Source organism: Paroedura picta, chromosome 14 (assembly GCF_049243985.1).
Source record: "Paroedura picta isolate Pp20150507F chromosome 14, Ppicta_v3.0, whole genome shotgun sequence".
NCBI lineage: Eukaryota > Metazoa > Chordata > Lepidosauria > Squamata > Gekkonidae > Paroedura > Paroedura picta.
In genome coordinates this window covers 9,467,470-9,487,397 of record NC_135382.1, presented here as the reverse complement: position 1 = coordinate 9,487,397, position 19,928 = coordinate 9,467,470, and the positions used below count along the sequence as shown (strand labels likewise).

The following is a 19,928-nucleotide window of genomic DNA, read 5'->3' as shown; positions in this document are numbered from 1 at the left end:
GTTAGATTCAACATTTAAAACATACCAGTGACAATTGGCTCTTGGTACTTTTTAAATAGGATCAGATAGAAATTTTCTGATCCACATACATAGTACGCAATTTCATGGCGGCAGTGCAAAATTTAGCTGTGCAGAGAGCTATTTGCCTGTCTTCGTCTTGAAGCAACACCTTGACTTTCTCCTTTGGGGAAGATCTTGGGTGGGTGTTCAAAATTGGCTGAATAAAGTTACATCGGATGGCATCATAAATGGGGCAGAACAGAAGCACATGTTCATCTGACTCTATCCACCCTCTGGCACAAGGACAAGTCCCTGAGCAAGGGTTTTGTTGTTGTTGTTGTTGTTTTTGTACTGCCCCTCCAGCCCATCTTGCTTGGGCCCTTCTATGGGTGTTAAGTTCTGCCTGAGGACGTTTGCCAAAGATTGCTGCTGCTCCTTGAGCCTCAGAATCCTTCCCCCGCCCAGGACTTGTTTTGTGAGGGGTGGGGAATTCCGAGGATGCAGAGTCATCCTGCTAGGGGCTGCCTGGGGGATGGGCTCCCGTCGAGCTCATTTCCTGTTCAGCAGAAAGGATTCCAAAGCTCAACCTGCGTCATGGAGGAAGCACGCATGGCAGATGACAGGGACATTCCAACCACCCATTCTTTTCCCAAAACTGTCATGGGTCTATTGCTCACGCCGAGTCCCTTCTACCTGTTTCTCATGTAGACCACTGGAAGGTTGGCGCATAGACAACCATCCTAAAAACGAAAGCTTGCTTCCTCCTTGGGACACTTTTGTGCAGTGCACTGCTAGCAGAATTAAGTCAGTACTTCAGTGCCTCGCTTAACATAACAGTCTGCTCCCTAGAGAAATCCAGCAATACGGATGCCTATTATATGTTTGTTCAGAAGTAAAGGGCTCAGGCATCAGCTCATCAAACTCTTGCTTTGTTCTGTTAACAATTTGTTGTTGTCAGCCTTTCAGTCATGTCCGACTCTTGGTGGTCCCATGGCACAGCTGTGGCCACAATCCCCGATCCTGCACTGCCTCCCTCAGCCATGCAAGGTTCCAGCCAGTGTCCATTTCGATCATGCCTGGTCACTGTGCTCTTTGTCGGCCTGGTTTCCTTCTTCCACTGTTAACAACACCAGAGCATAATGTTACATGATGCTCCAGGGAGAAACAGCCAAATGGGAGTCTGTGACTTGACTGTGAGGAAAACCCCACAAGCAGAGTCTTCCCAGATTCTCCCTGTCTTGGCTGGATTCAGACATTTCCAAAATAGCCAGAGATTGCAAGTAATCATGTAGACCCAAAATAAAATTCAGAATTAAAAAATCTTGTAAGAATGAATTGATTAACTTTATGCATCAATACCCTGCAGAGAGATAGGAAGTAATTAATTAGCCTTGAAGCATAGAAAACCCGAGATAGAAGCTAAAAGAAATCTCAGTGCCGTGTGGATCTCCATTTCCCATCTGGCGGGCTAACAAAGCTTTCAAGGACGAATGGCTTCCTTTTGATCTCTCAATGTGACAAGTATAGCATGTAGTTCTGCCACTAGCTGCCTCTTTTAGCATGTCTTGAATGTCAGTGTGCGTGGGGGGACTGGGTCTGTTTTTGCAAAGTTCACTTCATGATTCCGTCGTGTCTTTGCTTCCCATTCCCAGATCACTTTCAAGTACTTCGCTTAAGGTTTTCTGAGTATCTGGATCTGTACAACCCAAACATACCTGCTTGGCGAGAGGACATTGGCCTCGTCGTAACTCAGCGGATTGCGAAGGTGACCCCTCCGGTTATGAATATGTCTGGTCCTTAAACAGAAACGTTAACGGGGAATCTCCATGTTCAGAGCACCTCCACAGTCCTGCTGGTTGAATTCATGTGCATCAATTTCAATCCAGGGGCATGTTGCTTAGAGGAATGTAGCCTGTCTTCTCAGAGCTCAATCCTTATCCTTCATGGCTAGTTATGTCTACAGGGATTCCCTGTGAAGCCCGGGGTTTGGTAAATGCTTTGCTAAAAGGGACGGGGGAGTATTGCTCCATCCACCTCTAAGGAGATGGTAGAATCATAGAATTTCCATCCTCTGATCCTTTGGTTGTTACGAGGGTTGTCTTTGAAAGCTTTTTCAGAAAATTCAAATACAGTCTCATAGAATCATAGAAACATTAAGTTGGAAAGGGTCCTGGAGACCATCTAGTTCCACCCCTTGCTCCATGCAGGATTAACTTCAAGCATCCAGAAGAAGAAGAAGAGTTGGTTCTTATATGCCACTTTTCTCTACCCGAAGGAGGCTCAAAGCGGCTTACAGCTGTCTTCCCTTTTCTCTCCCCACAACAGATACCCTGTGAGATAGGTGAGGCTGAGAGAGCCCTGATATTCCTGCCCAATCAGAGCAGTTTTCTCAGTGCTGTGGCAAGCCCAAGGTCTCCCAGCTTGGCTGCATGTGGGGGAGCGCAGATTCAAACCCAGCTTGCCGGATTAGAAGTCCGCATTCCTAACCACTACACCAAGCTGGCTCTCAAATACAGGATAAATATCTTTCCAGTCTCTGCTTGAAGACTGCCAGTGAGGGGGAGCTCACCACCTCCTTAGGCAGCCCATTCCACTGCTGAACTACACTCAAAGAATCATAGAGTTGGAAGGGGCCACACAGGCCATCTAGTCCCACCCCCTGCTCAATGCAGGATCAGCCTCAAGCATCCAGGAGAAGTCTCTGTCCAGCCTCTGCCAGTGAGTGGGAGCTCACCACCTCCTTGGGCAGTCACCTCCACTGCTGAATTGCCCTGACCGTGAAATTTTTCCCACTGATATCTAGCCAGTACCATTCTTCACGTCATTTAAAGCCATTACTGCAGATCCTATTCCCTGCTGCCAACAGGTACCAAGCCTTGCCCTCCTCTACGTGGCGACCCAGAATGCTGCCAAGCCTAACCTCTAGCCTCCACACCATGCTAAAATCATACCCTTCCTCCATAGCGGTTGACTCGATCAATTTTCCCTGTCATGCACGACATTTGTTATGCTATGGATGTGCACAGATCTTTTCTCTCTCATCTAAGTTTGCCCACACGAGATTCATCACTGACTGGGGCTAAGTTTCTGTGTGCAGTTTCCTGAGAGGAACTGATTGAGCACAGTAGGATGTACTTCTGAGTAAATGTGCACAGGATCAGACATCGTAGTGATGGGTTAAAACCAGAGGGGGAAATCTTGTCTAATGCACAACACAATCACTTGTGGCATCATTCAAGAATGTGGCATCATTCAAGGCTTTAATAGATGTAAAAATATCGTCATGGTTCTTTGCATCTTCTTTTACTAGGGATGTGCATTTTGGCTCAGTTCAGCTGCTTTGGCAATCACCGAAGCCCGATGCAGCGCGTAGGAGGCCGTTGGCCTCCTACGCGCTACATCGGGCTTCGGTGATTGCCGAGGCAGCTGAACCAAGCCGAAGTGCACATCCCTCTATTTACTGTCCCCCCTCCCCCCCCCCAAAAAAATCTTAAGTGTGTGCAATTTCTGTGCTGCTGTCCTTATGGCATCTTCCCTAAGCCAAGGGGATCAAATTGAAAACGTGTTTTTAAAAAATGCATTATAGTGCCACGAAAGTAGTCACGCCCGGCCACTCAATTTCCCTCTGTGTTTTTCTCTTGTCAGGAAACAAACATCCCTGAAGAAAGCCTTGTGACTGTGGTGAGGCCTGGATTGCCCACCACAGCCAACCTGTACGTGCTCCAGTCTCTGAACCACCCCAAAAGGAAAAGAACCGTGTCCAGCAATAAGGCAAGAAATCGATTCGCTTCCCAACTCTATGCGTAACATCCTCTTGGGCTTTAACTGGGTCCTAATCAATGGGAGGCCAATGCCACATAATGGCTCACAGAATCTCTCTTCTAGACCGTTTATGCACTGGAGGTTTCATGCTGTGCTGCAGGCTGGAGTTTTAGTCGTGGCAGGTTGCCCCACCTCTTCCTGCACCCACACGGGGGAGCATTTGGCCTGGTGCACCTCTTCCGCCCCCTATTTGTGCTCCTGCATGGGAGCTGGGGCAGTGAAGTTCCCAGTGCATAAACGGTCCTAGTTACGACAGATTTGGGATGAAATGTGCCTTCACTCTCAGAGCAATTAAGTTGTGAGATTCACTGGACCCCGCTAACTAGTGTAGCAGGCTTTCAAAGGGGACTGGAACAGATCCTGCAGAGGTCATGGTGACTAAAGGGAGCCTCTGTGTCCAGGGGCAGCAAAGCTTTGAGTAGCAGTGCTGAGGGGCAGCATCGGGGAAGGCCTTGGCCTCTGTACCCCGTTGGTTAGCCCCACTGGTTGGGTTTCTGAATGCTTTTGTCAGCAAAAAATTCCCTGCAAACCCCCCCCCCCCAGTTGCATTACCTGAGGACTTAAAAAAATGGCCATTACTGTAGCACTGGGATGCTTTCTTTGGTGGGGGAAATGCTATCTGTGAGGGTGGCTGGAGGAAAATTGCACCCTTGTCTGTGGGATCATCACAGATGTGCACCGTCCCATCCAGAGAGCACGCTCCGACTGTGTCCTTTCAGCAAATATCCTCGTAAGCCAGGTTGGAGGAGGAGCAGCCCAAGGAAGGAGAAAACCTAGGAATGGGGCTGCTCGAGGACAACAATATGTGGATGCCTCCCACACCAGTGCTCCAGAAGCAGAGGCAGAGGAGAGCATCTGTGGCCAAGCGTGCTTCCTGGAGTGTAAATCAGGGTTCTGCCAGGCCTACGGTTGAGGCCGGGAATAATAGCGAAATACCGGCTGCCCTGCTCAAATTGACAAATTATCAACAAATGTTGATTGTTAAATCTACCTCCACACGACCTCTCCCAGTAGAGAGAGAAAGAGACGGGTTTGGGAAGATATGATTTTAAACTCGGTATTGATCAATTCGTGATTTTAATATCTATGACTGTTTCACGATTCTATTACATTTTTATTGTTTATTTTGTTCTTGTTACCCACCCTGATCCTTCAGGGAAGGGTGGGCTATAAATCACCATCATCATCATCATCATCATCATTATCACCAGAGAACAGATTGCTTTCAACTCGGCCTTCCTTGCAATGCTGTCGCACTGGAAAAGAATATCAGGCCGAGATATTTTTGCGTGAGAACGCAGAAGTTATTTCTGTGCCAGTGATCTTCTTGCCCCCGTTTGAAGCGGCCAGTACAGTGAGATGGGATTTTGTGGTGTTTTTACTTGATTAAACTCAGCAGCGACTTCAGCTGTCAACTAGGACAGTCCCTGCAGTTCTCATAGGCATGGAATTAAAGACCATTGTTATGGTTTTAGGAAGGGTTATGTGCAGAGGCGTCCGAATTGGCTGTTCCAGGCCGCTGCAGCCAGCGCTGTGCCGCAGGGGGAAAGGGGAGGCGCGGGAACCAGTGCGTGACTTGTGTGTGCGCCTAGTTATGCACTGGTACCCGCACCTCACCCTCCCCCCCGTGGCACAGCGCGGTGCTGGCTGTGGTGGCCTGGAATGGCCAATTTGTACACTGCCACGCACAACCCTAGAGAAAACAGATCTTAGTTTTAATAGGGATGCTATACAATGCAAGCTGTACTTTGGATAAACTCCGAATGGCTTTCCTCTGTGTTTTCAGGTTGACTTCTCCCCGTGTGGCGGGAAGGAGCTTCCCTTCCACGCAGACACGGCATCGGTTTTTGTCAGCAGCCGTTTTCAGTCTTTCTAAAATGCAGAGGCATGTTGCTAAAAGTCAGTGTGAAATGTTGAAATTGTCAGTGTAATGCCTGTTGGGTTTCTGACAAGTCACTTTTAGCTTAGCTCCGTTGCTTCCTGAACAGCTCTAACCATTTATCGTTTGTGCTTCCAGAGAATAGCTGTGATCAAGCAGTCCTTGGAGGCCCAAAACATCAGTTTCTTCTTGAGAGAAGGACACTGGATCTTGGTAACCTTGGACAGCTCTGATTCAGGTACTGCACACACGAGTTTTGATGCTTGGTGGAAGGAGAATGTCCTCCTAATCCCTAAAATAAGTTAATGGATCCAGTCCAATTGGGTTTCTGCCCTGGACATGCGGTCAAGATGGCTCTGGTTACCCTGATGGATGATCTCCGGTGTCAGCTAGACCGAAGCAGGTCATCACTGCTGGTGTTGCTTGACCTCACAGCACAGTTTGATGTGGTAGACCACGAGCTTCTTGCTCGCCACCTCATGGGTGCAGGGATCCGAGGGACGGCCCTTCAGTGGGTTACCTCCTTTCTCGGTGGTTGAGGTCAGAGGGTCACAATCAGTGAGGATCAGTCACACTATTGCCAACTTCCTTGTGTGGTTCTGCAGGGCGTGATTCTCTCACCAACATTATTTAACATCTTTATGTGCCCTCTTGCCCAGCTAGTCCAGAGTTTTGGGCCTGGGTGCCACCAACACAGCTCTGTCTCCTGATGGATGACCAGTCAGATGCCTTTCCAACCGCACTGGTCCAGTGCCTGGAGGTGGTGATGGAGTGGCTCAAAGCAAGCCGCCTCAAACTGAACCCTAGAAAGATGGAGATCCTCTAGCTGGGAAGGAAGGGACCAGGTCAGGAAGCACATCTCCCCAGGCTAGACAGGGTGCAACAGTTAGCCAGGTACCTTGTAGTGATCTTTGATGCTTCCTTAATTGATGGAGGCTTAATTCACAAAAGTAGCACAGCTGGCGTTCTTCCACCCATGCCAAGATAAGTTTCTAGCTCCCTACCTGGTCCTGGAGCACCCAGCCACTGTGATCCATGCAACGTTCGCCTCCAGACTTGATTAATGTAACTCACTCTATACAAACCTACCCTTGACCCTGCAGATGGTCCAAAATGCAGTTGCCTGGGTCCTCACACAGACACCATGGAGAGCCCACATAAGAGCTGTTTTGCAGTAGCTGCATTGGCTCCCGGTGAAGGTCCAGATACAGTTCAAGGTTTTGGTCTTAACCTTTAAGGCTTTATGCGGTCTGGGCCCTGCATATCTGAGGGACTGAATCTGATCCTGAGAGAGCACTTTCATCCAGCAACACTAGCGAGGTAAAGATCAGGGCCCTAAAGAAATATGCCTGACCTCAACCAGAGTTCTTGCACCTGACTTATGGTTGAGGCCGGTTAGAATACCAAATGACAAGAAATAACCTGGCCTCCCCACATCCACTTCCTCCAACACTTACCTCCTACTTGACATCTATGCCAGCAAATTTAGCAACGTTGCAAGTAATTTTAAAAATTAACTGTTTTTAAAGTTTTGCAGACTGTTTATTATTAATGTAATTTCATTGTTTTGTTGTCAATGTAAATTAAAATTGTTGTTCATTGCCCCAAGACAACAAGTCTAATGGGGTGGCATATAAATCGATCTATGAATGAATGAATGAATGAATGAATGAATGAATGAATGAATGAATGAATGAATGAATGAATGAATTTATTTAACGGCAAGGATTCTCATACCTTATGTAAGGGGTGGCTGGGATTGCACACACGAACACACATAGAGAAAGATTCCTCCCCCCGCCCAGTCCTTCTTGTATCTCCCCTTACCATTCACTTCTCCAACGTCCTTCCTGATCCCTCCCCCTTCCCTCTCTCTCAAACACAAACACACACACACACTCTTAGACACGGACTCCTTAACCCCTGCCACTCCCCCCTCTTCCTCCTTATCTGTCATTTCCCCAGCCTTGTCCCTGGTCCTTCCCCCATCTCAGACACACATACAAATACACACCCAGACTCACACAGCTTCCCCCCTCCCTTGCCCCTCTTTACCTTTGGGGCTCCTGTGCCATCTCTGCCGCTGCCTGGTACTCACTGGGCGGTTTTGGCAGGGCTTGGCCAGGCTGCACCACCTCAGCTGCTCCTTGGGACTCACCAAGTGTGTGACCAGACTGGGAAGTGGACACTGCCACCAGCAGCAATCCAAGGTCCAGCTCTGGGTCTTGGAGCATTGCTGGCGGTGGCCACACATCTCCCTCCTTTGCAGGTCTGCCCTGCTGTGCGGAGGGTGGGACTAGCCTGGGAAATGGGGAGCTGCTGGTGGCAGCCGGTATCTACTAGCGCTTTCCCTAAGGCGGTCCAACAGGCATCACGTCCGTTATCATTTCCATTTGAGTGAACACACTAGTAAATGTGTTCCATATCCATATAATGTATTTTATGGGGTGTTATATTGTTGTAACCCGCCACAACCCGCAAGGGAGTGGCCGGTAATAAATTCAATAATAATAATAATAATATCAAGAAATGTTTGTGCTAAATATCCTTTCCCTTTCTTTTATAATGCTCTTTGGCTTTAAGCCTTAAATTGTTATATCTTATCGTATGTTTAATATTTATTCTGAATTTTTGAGTTCCAGCTGCTGCATTTACATGATATCCCATAAAAGAATATTGAAAATGTTGGTTTGCTAGGAATCTGCCCTTTCACTGAAATCAAGAATTGAGAAGATTTTGAAACCAGTCTGTGTGTAAAGATGAGGCAAATACTTTGACTAGAAAGATTCAGACACTGATCCTAATCATATTAAGAAACAGAAAAAAATGGGGAGGAGAATCTTATTCCAAAAAATGTGCAAGCTGAAGAATCAGTCCCTTTTTTTTAAAGTGGAACCAGAGATTTCTACAGAGGAGGACAAACTGTGGCTCTCCAGATGTCCATGGACTACAATTCCCACTGTAGGGACTCCTGGGAATTGTAGGCCATGGACTCCTGGGAGAGCCATGGCCCTCTGAATGCTCCTGCAATTCATAATGGTTTTCATTCCACTAAATGCCCTAATGACACCTGCCAGGACCACCAAGCCCTTGTGTCCCTCATGAGGTCCTTAGAATGATTGTGATAATCCCCTTCCCCAAATCGTCATCAAATGTAAATAATCACACCTCTCCCTCTGTGTTCACTGATGCACTGAGGCCCATTAGTCATGAAGTAGTGTGTGTGTGTGGGGGGGGACTGCTGGTTAGCTGAAGTTGAAAGGTTTAAAGGAGTTGCAGTATTTTAAAACACACTCCTGGTGAACTCGTGGCTTGGAGAAGGTGTTTAAAGGGCTTCAGAGTTCATTCGGACTGTGGCTTGCAAAAGGCCTTTAAATTTTAAAGGGACTGTATTTTTCTCTCCTATTGAAAGCAATGGAGGATGGGGGTCACCTTCTTTGGAAACCCATAGAATTTGACCTCCAGTCCAGTGTTATTCAAACTGGGGTGTGTTTGTGTGTGAGGTACCAGCCACTGCAGGTTTGGTGACCTTACCTCAAACTACGCCCCCCCCCCCCGAGCCCTGGATAACCCTGGATCAGTTCTCCATTATACCTTATGGGCTATACCCTATGACTGTAATGGTTTAGGCAGGGTACAATGAAGCCAGAAAAATTTGGCATTCCTGAATATTTACTGAATCAGAATACCATACTGGTATTGGGATTCAGGAATATCAGGAAATACTGATCTTTTTTGAGTTCAGTATTCCTGAACCATAAAAATACTAGTTGTGGGTTTTGTTTTGTTTTTTTGCACAACCCTAAATATGCGTGCTAAGTGTAAAAAGAAATCCAAGCCCTTCCGATGCAAGATGAAAAAAGACGAATCTTCTCCTCACGTGCTTTCCATTTCAGATTCTCAGACTCTTGGAGGAGGCGGAGGATACTGGGTGATCGTAGCACTTTTTGTGATCTCTCTAGTGGTTGTCGGCGCTATAATTCTATACAAGTTTAAAAGGCAAGTGATCTGTGATTTACTGTGGTATGGTCGATCCGTATTGTCGATGGATGGACTTATCCGGAACAAAAAGCTCTCTGAGGCATTTTGAAGGTTGCAGAAGGTTAAGAGCTTTTGTGCTTCCATGTCAGGTTCCAGCCACCAGAGCACTTGAAGAAGCAAACTTGTTTTGGGCTGCAGGCGAAAGACTCACCTGGTGGTTTCACCCCAGCAGAACAATGGAAAGGTTTCTTTGTACCCTCCCTGCCAGTGTGGTGTAGCATTTAAGAGCAGCTGACTCTAATCTGGAGAACGGAGCTTGATTCTAAATTCCTTGGTCTAGTCATGGTTCTCCTAGAGCTGTTCTTTCAGAGCCGTTCTGTTAGAGCTCTCTCAGCCACACTACAGGTTGCCTGTTGCAGAGAGAACAAGGCTTTGATACTCCTTTGGTGGTGAAAAGTGGAGTATAAAAAACCCAGCTCTTCTTCTTCTTCAAGGTGTTCAGAAGAGGTGGGGGTTCATTAGGAGAAATCAGCAAAGCTGCCACCCTCACTAGATCAGGTCCTTTGGGTGGAAACCCGCCCACACCGGTTCAGTTCTGCAGAGAGTGGAATGAGTTTCCTCTGTCGCAGAGTGAAACTTCTGCAGACCAGACCAAAATCGTCCCTGGCTCTGCTAAAAAGTCAGCATAGAGGAGAGCCTACCTGACCTGCTGGTGCAGGCCTTAGCTGAGGCTGCTTAGCTGAGGCACTGATTTGACTGTGATCTATTCTACTTGACCATGTCAGACTCAGAAAGCAAAGCCCTCAGTTCTTCTCCACGTTCAACACCTACTTTCCCTTCGGGCACTACCTGCTCCTGGAAATGCAGGTACAGATAGGAGCTAGAGGGATGTGTTTACTCATTCATGCTCATAGGTATTGTGCTCCCAAATGTAAGAACTAGGGGATAAATCTGCCTCACTATGAACGTTGGTCTCTAACCACAAGGTCCAAAGATTTTTCTGAGATTGACTTTCTCCAACCTTCCTGGCTTCAGTGACGGTGTTCCTTTTGAATTAATGATGCTTTAGGCCAGGGGTGGCTGAACTGGCTCTCCAGATGTCCATGGATTACAATTACCATGAGCCTCTGCCAGCAGCATGCTGGCAGGGGCTCATGGTAATTGTAGTCCATGGACATCTGGAGAGCCACAGCTTGGTTACTCCTGTTTTAGAGCCTTGCTTTTACATCTTCTACAGGCACCTGTAGTCCAGTACCGCTGCTTTAGTTTGAGCCACAGAATTAATACATCTCCCTTGGAAAAGTTAAGAGTCTGTTTGAGTCTGTAATTTATATTATTGATAATGTGATGGTGAGCCCTATTACCATCATATTATATTGCACAGAAACATTGCTGCACAAGCTGGATATGAACTTATCCAAAGGAATGTCTGAAAGGTACAATTGGTATTCAGCCCAATCCATGAGTCGCAAAAGGCCCACCACTGCTTTTCTTTGCCCCTAGAAAGTTCTGCAGGAACTGCAGAATCGCACAAGCAAGTGGAATAGATGGGAAGGCGCGTTCCCCCATGGTTGCTTCTGTATGGGCCTCTCCCTCCACTGCTTCCTACTGTTAACTGATATTCTGGACTCTCTAGGAAATTGCCAGGCAGAAACGTCTATGCTCAGATGCAGAACGAAAAAGAGCAGGAAATGACCAGCCCTGTGAACCGCAGGGAGGACACCCAAAATATAATTCAGGGGGAGGAATTCATCGACGATGACCTAGACTGTCAGACGCTAGGAAATGCACGAGGTACGTACCCTTTGTCCTCTTACTGACAGGTTCCTTTGCAGCTCTCAGAAGATTTATTGGTAAACTCATAGCATCAGCTCCTCTTTCACTGCAGCATCCACAAATTATGGTTTACGCCCGTATGTAGAATTTCAGAGCAGTGTGGGGAAAAAAACTCATAACGTTGAAAAAAAGGCTTTAAATCCCAGCTCCTCAGGAGGCTTTGTCTCACAGTAACTGGAGTTTTTACATTATTTATTTTTTCTTAACTGTTGAGAAGCGCACATCCCATGCACCAGCAGATCAGATACAAAGATACAAGGAGCTGCTTTCCTTCATTATGCTAAATGCATTCCAGATCCAGAAATATACATTTTGAATACATTTTGAGCGATAGAGTTGTGAGTGTCCTGCATAGTGCAGGGGGTTGGACTAGAAGGCCCATGAGTTCCCTTCCAACTCTGTGATTCTATTATTCTACAGATATAGATTTGGATGTAATCATTTCTAGTCAGTATTTTGGATTTTTTAAAAACTATGCCCTCCTGGCTTTATATAATTTCCCCCATAAGGTTGCTGTCAGTTGACCACAGACAATGGACACTCTCAGTCCCCCGTGGATGTGTGAGTGATTTGTCTGAGGCATCTGTGGCCCCATTGCTTGCCAGGGTTAATTCGGCTGATTTGGCTGTGTAGGGGAATGTCTCCTCCCTCCCTCCCTCCTCCGTGTGTTCCATTTTTTGATGGTCAAGGGCAGGGGTAGTCAAACTGCAGCCCTCCAGATGTCCATGGACTACAATTCCCATGAGCCCCTGCTAGCATTCGGCTCATGGGAATTGTAGTCCATGGACATCTGGAGGGCTGCAGTTTGACTACCCCTGGTCAAGGGCGTATGATTCTTCACTGCAAAAGTGTGGCAAAAATCTGCCCTTGACATTCTGTTCCTATGGGATGAAAGCCACTTGTGGGAAAATTTATTCAGGCTAAATAATAATAATAAATACAATATGATTGAGTGTGTGTACTTCTGGTGATGTATTGAACATTCTAAAGCCTCCAGAATGAGCCAGGAGGCTTCGGGACATTCAGCACATTGCCGAAGCATGGGGAGGGCATTTAAGGGGACCGGCTGCCTGGCTGTCATGATCAGCTGTAATATGTTTAGTGCCCCCACTCCATTTAAACATTCCCCCCTGCCTTTAATGGGACCAGGCATGGCTTACGCTCCATTTCAGTACTCTCCTCTACCTTCACAGGCTGGGGTGCAGGATTATGAAAAGGGAGCACAAGTTGCCTGGAGCCTCTTGTGTTTTTTGCACAATGGGCATTACTGCTAGTAAAAACAATAATAATCTTTATTTTTATAACCTTCCCTTCCCATGAATCACAGAGTGGGCAACATCAATCAGAACAGTCATAAATAAATTGAATAAATAAACATTAAAATAGTATCCTAAAGCAGTTGAAACATTTCACAGCTTTCTAATGCCTCCTCCAATCAATGAACACTCGGGAGGGTTTCTGTTTTTGGTATGGTAGCTTTTTCTCCCGATGTTTTCTCTTGCTGGTCCATCGAGGAAGCCAGCCAGTTAGATGTCATGTTATATTCCCAGCCTCAATCACAGGCCTCACACCAGAGGGCCATTAATTCTATACTGCCCATTTCTTTGCAGCTCTGGGCGGTCTACACATTATATAACTTACATGGAACATTATACAGACTATAACATCAAAACAACTTTCAATAAAACATCAAAAGATTACATTAAAAGATTACAAAACCACATTTATACTATAAATAACAATTAACAGTAACTTTGGGAGAGTCATGGGCAGGTGTCTGGGGGGGGGACCAGCAGGTGTTCTGAGTCGGTCGGCCTCAAGCAAATGCCTGGTGGAGGAGCTCCCTCTTGCAGGCCCTGCGGAACTGTGGAAGTTTGGGCAGGGCTTTGATCTCCTCAGGGAGCTTCTTCCACCAGGTGGGGGCCAGGACCGAGAAGGCTCTGGCCCTGGTTGAGGACCGACCCGCTTCTCTGGGGCCAGGGATCCGCAGCCAGTTGGAGGTGGCGGAGCATAAGACCATCCAAGCAGAAACGAAGCAAACAGTCAAGCTGGCTGCATATGGTTGAAGTTTATTCACTTTCACAACTTGCCGTAACGACATCCGGTACCACCTCATTTTCAAAAACATAAGTCTTCTTCAATGGCTAATAACAAGGCAATCATATTCCAAGCAATATTATTGTGTGTTTTTCTAATCATTACCAATGAAACTTATATAATGTAATAGAGTTACCTTTTATGTAAATAACAAACTGTAATGACCATTTTTTAATTTCTTTGTCACCTATGAGACTAAACATAGTGCAACCCATAAGCATCAATATATTCCTGCCATACTCTTCCACAACAGAAACTATAACTTGCAATAATGCTTAATTAATAGTATCACTTTGCCAGAAAGGTCTGTTATTTCAAAATGCACACTGGAGGGACTCATGGTCACAGCCAGGGTCTTTAGCCCTCTTAGAAGCTCAGCAGCAGCTTCGTTTTAATCTCTCCGTTCCTCCAGTTAATCGGGTCTTAAAGCAACAGTTCTCTATTTCATGTCTTAATTGCAAATATGTCTAAATAACCCTCATTATTACTAATCCATGAAGAAAAGTAGTACAAAAAAGTAATATTAATGCATACCCGGCCTTCTGAAACTTACACCCATTTCCATGTGCCATTGCTCTGTGCAGTAGCTCTTAGTGACAACCCATGAATCTACATTCCAAACAGGTTCACAATTAAATAAATTATACCATGTACTTTTACAATGTATTTTAATGTATAGGGTCTATTACTTATATAAACAAAATACTCAAAATATCAGTCTCAGCCAATGATACACCTGTCAACCACTCTTTGGGTATCTCATTCTTTTTTATATGTTACAAAATTGATCTCATATGTACAAGATTTAAACATCAACCTTTACAAAAAACATGAGTAATCAATCCTGTTGCTAAGTTCATTTGGTATTAAGGTATCCAAATCATGGATTAGTTGCTCCCCCCTTTTAATAGTCTCTTTGTAATATCCGTTGTTGCATATTTAAATTCATGCATATGGGTCAGTCCCACAAATCTCGGATCTTCTGACTTATGATTATTTTCGTATTCTTGACACATTTTCAAGTACAAATGGGCTTTGATATTAACCAAGTGTTCATTTGACTTGATGTATCTAATAATTGAACAGTCAGCAAATGAAATTGAAAATACGGATAAGAAGCTTACTAAGATTAGTGATTCTTTAAAAACTGGCAGTACATTGGAGAATTTTCATAAGAAAGCTGCTGGATTAGGTGTCAAACTTAAGAAGTTTTCTGGAAGCCTTAAAGAGTTTAAGAATAGAAAATATAATTGAGATGCTAGGGATTATGAGACAGACCATGTGTACCCCTGGCTCAAAATGAGGAATCCAAGGTTCCGTTCCATATCAGCAAGTTGGGACCCAAACATGTTTTCAGGTACAGACACAAGAGACACCCAATTCTTCAGGTGATGAGACAGCAGCTCCCAGACCTCAGAGACCTACAAGGAATGTTAGATGTCTGGAAAGATTTAGACCGGATTTTCAAACTCTCCCACACACACACACCCCCCAGGGAGTGTTTAACATATCCAATAGACCTCTATCACAACTTGAATATAACGTTTTGGCAAAGGGGTGGAAGTTTATACCCACACATCAGTATGATGCTTTTCATACAAGGATGGATTTATACAAATTGTCACGCAGGCAAATGAGGAATATGAGGCTTTTAGACCTAAATCTTCTTCCGTTCCTCCAAACCATTCTTCAGATATAGATATGTTTGAGAGAGTAGTTTTGAGAGATATGTTGGAAATGGAGAAGCAACATAGACCAGTGAAGCTGCATCTAACTAAGGAGGAATTTGCTGTGCTTTCAACTTTAAGGAACGATCTATCACAATTAGAAGGGCGGACAAGGGAGGCGTGGAAGTGATGAGCAGTTCAGATGATGATGATGAAGAAGAAGTTGTAAGGTTGCTGAGTGACACTCATGCCTATTAAAAAATTCTTTTCTCCCTTTTGTTGACTTGTGCAGATTAATCATAATTACTTTACAAGATGGATTCAAATGAGTAGCCGTGTTGGTCTGAAGTAGCACAATAAAATCAGAGTCCTGTAGCACCTTTAAGACCAACAAAGATTTATTCAGGGCGTGAGCTTTCGAGTGAAAGGTGCTGGCACTCGAAAGCTCACGCCTTGAATAAATCTTTGTTGGTCTTAAAGGTGCTACTGGACTCTGATTTTACAAGATGGGTTAGGGCAAGATTTTGTGAGTAAGCAAGTATTGGCATACATAAAAATCTTAATAAACCACCTGGATGCCAGATAGTTTCTTAAATTAATTCCCTTCTTAAGCTGCTTTCTAAGTATGCAGACCACTTCCTTTCAAGAGCTGTACCAACTATTCCGAAAATACAGAAAGATTCAATACACTTTATTAATCAAGTTGAGACATTGCAAGGCCCCCCACAAGGGAACTGATCACTTTAGATGTTAAGGCTCTGTATACTAATATCCCATTAGGAAGCCAGAGAAGTGGCAGAGCTTTATCTGAATGACTGTGGGGGAGGTAGCCTACCTACACTCTTTCTAATGCATTTATTGGACAATATTGGAGAAAATTCTTTCACATTCAAAGATCAATTATATTTGCAGATACAGGGCATCTCTCTAGCCCCAAATTTAGTGACTATCTTTATGATAGAATTGGAAAAGAAGTTGGTTTTGAACCCATTACGGAATCCTAATTTTTCAGACATTGCATTTTACACAAAAAATTTGGATGGTATTTTTATGATTAATAAACAATCTGAAGGTATGGTTAAATTTATGATGCGGATTAATTGGTTACTATATAATTTGAAGAAGCCTCTTGTAGCGCAGAGTGGTAAGGCAGCAGACACGCAGTCTGAAGCTCTGCCCATGAGGCTGGGAGTTCGATCCCAGCAGCCGGCTCAAGGTTGACTCAGCCTTCCATCCTTCCGAGGTCGATAAAATGAGTACCCAGCTTGCTGGGGGGTAAAACGGTCATGACTGGGGAAGGCACTGGCAAACCACCCCGTATCGAGTCTGCCATGAAAACGCTGGAGGGCGTCACCCCAAGGGTCAGACATGACTCAGTGCTTGCACAGGGGATACCTTTACCTATATAATTTGAAATTAATTCAGTTCTCCTTCTGGCAAATAGTGGAATTGTATAAACTTCAGCCATAAGCAGCCAGCTAGATTGTTTGCTTTGTTTCCACGTCAGCCACAGGCCTGGCAGAAGAGCTCAGTGGAAGTGATTCAGGTCCCAAAGGTCTCCGTTGATCTCCATTGGCAGAGCCCTGGCCCGGGTTTCACCTGGCCTGTTTCACCTCTTTGGGGCCAGAGTAAGTTTTGGTCTGCCAACCATAGTACTCTTTGGGGGATGTAATGGGAGAAATGAGAAAGCCGTCTAACTGGGGGCGGGGGGGCAAGGTGAGTTTTCAGTTGCTGAACGCAGGGAGATGAGCAGGCTAGAGAAAGTGGAAGAGCCATGGGGAAAATCCTGAAGGCCAAATTCCCATGTTGCTTAACTGAGCTGAAAGCTCTTTAAAAAAGGTAATACAGACAGTTCTTAGAAGTGGACAACAATGTAAATAGTCAGCTATAATGTTTGTATGCGACGGTGTCCGAATTGGCTGTTCCAGGACAACACAGCCAGCACCGTGGTGCGGCGCTGGCTGCGGCGGCCTGAAACGGCCAATTTGGACACCGCCACTCACAACCCTGGTGACAACTTTTCCCAAGGATCCACCACAATGAGAGCAAGAAGGGTCCAAACTGAATGAGCTGCCTATCACCTCACTATCCTCTAAAAATTAGTCGGAGGCCAAAGCAGAATTGGCCACTGTGGTGGCTGCTGCTGGAAAGGCCGTGATTGGCTGTTAACGAAGAAAGACATTCAGAACGGGGATTTCCCAGGCTCCTCCTGCCCCGAAGTCCTGTGCAATGACCGTCATCATTACTTCTGTTTTCTCTGGCCATGCTTCAGTCAGCTTGCCTGCTTCTGAGTTCTAGGACATGTAGTATAAGCATCTAAACTGCAAGATGTGGAACAGATGTAAACAGTCAGCTATAATGTTTGTATAGGCTGGTGGCCGAAGAAAAACGGCAGGCAGGGAGCCATCTGGAAATTCCACACCCGCCCTAAAAAATCTCCCAGGGCTCTAGAAGCTCACCGGAGTCTGACGTCACTGGCCCGACACAGAGGGTGGCCCGGTCTCCTGCTGGGGAGGGGTACCTCCCACCACAACCACAGCTGCTGCTCTGTCAGCCTGGGAAAGAAAAATAAATTTAGAAATTACCCCTGGCACAATGGCAGGCCTGTCACTTCCGGGTTTTCCCCCAAAATGACGTCACATCATGGTGGCAACAACTCTTCCCCCCTCCTGCTGGTTACCAGCTCCAGTTAGCAGGGCAAATATTGTATGGCAGTGGTCCGCAAGCACTTGCGCGCTGCGGACCGCCGCTCCGGAGTGAGAGGAGAGGGTGGCCCGGGGGCCCGCGCACGCGCGGCAGCCCCAGTGCAAACATGCATGCGCGGACTGCCGCGCATGCGCATTTGCGCCGCCGCCATGCCGGCGGCCACGGCTCCCCCTCCCGGCCCGTCCGGGCCGCCAGCAAATCGGCCGCTAAAGCGGCTGATTAGCTTGCGGCTCGGCAAGCTTCTCTTCCTTCCCCTCCCAAAACAAGAAGCTTGCCGGGCCGCGAGCTAATCGGCAGCTTTGGCGGCCGATTTGCTTGCGGCCTGGCGAGCTTCTCGCTTGGGGGGGGAGGGAAGAAGGAGCCGCGGCCTGGCGCCAAGGCCTTCGCGGCCCGTGGTTTGGGGACCACTGTTGTATGGGATACTTGGACAGGAGTCAAGAAAGCACCTCTGCTACTAGAAAGGATCCACAGAGCTATGATTTTTTTACTTGGTGTCAATTGATCTGTTTCTTGACTTTTCCTGAACTGTCCCATTCACACAAGTCACAAACCTTCTATGGGTCTGTGTGTTCACACATGTGTGTTATGTGTTTGCCTGAATGTAAACACATGTTTCTCTTTGTGCCACCATGGCAAGTGACAAAGCCTATCACATAACCCTGGTAAGGTTGCCTCTGAGCAAGTTCAAAGGGCAGAGTTTTCCAGTTACTCCCCCCCCCCCAAATCCACAAGCATGTTCTTAACTTGTATGAGAAGCCTATGTATGTGGGTAAGATTTGAATCCCAGTCCTGCTTTTTCAAACAGAAAAGCAGCTTTAATTACTAAAGATTAAGCTAGACTACATAGGTGGAACATAGCTGTCATGTCTAGTAAGTTCCAATGTCCTTAAACCTTCCTGCAAACTTTGGTGGATACCTTCCTCAATCCAGGTAAAGGGCTTCTGCCCTCCGGGAAGATACCCCAAGCTCTTCCCCAGTCAGGTTAAATGTCATGTTCTATGCATGCCGTACCACGGAGCATATTTTATAACAGGGGTCTCTCCTCCCCCCTTGGCAGGTAAGGCCCATGGCTATCTCCAAGCTGAAATCCAGTTCCTGCTTTCTCTGACTTTCTGGCTCATTGGATTGCCCCTGGAAATAAATGATCCAGGGATTCATTGAGACCCTCCAAAACACCCAATGTCTCTGAATCCTCAACAAGAGAGAGGGGGAGAGAAAGAGCTCTTTTCAGAAGCCACCTAATAGTAACATTTTCTGCTTTCCTTGATCCCTGTTCCATGTCCCAGCTGTTTTGATGCCTCCTTAAAATCAGAGTCCAGCAGCACTTTTAAGACCAACAAAGATTTATTCAAGGTGTGAGCTTTTGAGTGCAAGCACTGTTAGTCTGAGGAAGGGTGCTTGCACTCGAAAGCTCACGCCTTGAATAAATCTTTGTTGGTCTTAAAGGTGCTGCTGGACTCTGATTTTATTGTGCTACTTCAGACCAACACGGTGACCCATTTGAAATGGTGCCTCCTTGTCATCTACCCATTCATCCCGTCATCCTTCTTCCACTGGGTCACTTGGTGATACCACCCCACGTTTTCCATTGTTGAGCTAAATGACTATCGACAGCCTCAATAATAACGCCACCTGTAGAGCACCACCTGTTTGTCTTACTCTGTTGGTATTGGTTTCCGGAATGCTCTGCGGGACCCGATGCCTCCTGGCGACTCACTGGCGGCCTTAGTGGAGGACTGGCAGTCCCGTCTGACAGCCACTATAGATGAGATTGCCCCTAAGCGTCCCCTCTGCCCTCGACTCCAATGGGCCCCCTGGTACACGGGGGTGCTCCAGGAGAAGAAAAGGGAAGTGAGACGACTGGAGGGAGTGTGGCGGAAGACTCGTGACGAAGCTGCAAGAACATCTTATCGCACACTTATGAGGGCTTATGAGAGGGC

The 19,928-nt window shown here is 46.3% G+C and overlaps 1 protein-coding gene across 3 annotated transcripts in view; it reads left to right on the top strand.

Annotated features, from left to right (window-relative positions):
- Positions 1–19,928, top strand: part of SORCS2 (sortilin related VPS10 domain containing receptor 2) — a 202,665-nt gene that overhangs the window by 173,414 nt on the left and 9,323 nt on the right. For all 3 annotated transcript variants that reach the window (XM_077310865.1, XM_077310866.1, XM_077310867.1), the window contains exons 22-26: positions 1,653–1,765; positions 3,646–3,771; positions 5,840–5,939; positions 9,598–9,700; positions 11,319–11,476. In XM_077310865.1, the coding sequence (XP_077166980.1) occupies positions 1,653–1,765; positions 3,646–3,771; positions 5,840–5,939; positions 9,598–9,700; positions 11,319–11,476 (600 nt within the window). The remainder of the gene's footprint in view (positions 1–1,652; positions 1,766–3,645; positions 3,772–5,839; positions 5,940–9,597; positions 9,701–11,318; positions 11,477–19,928) is intronic.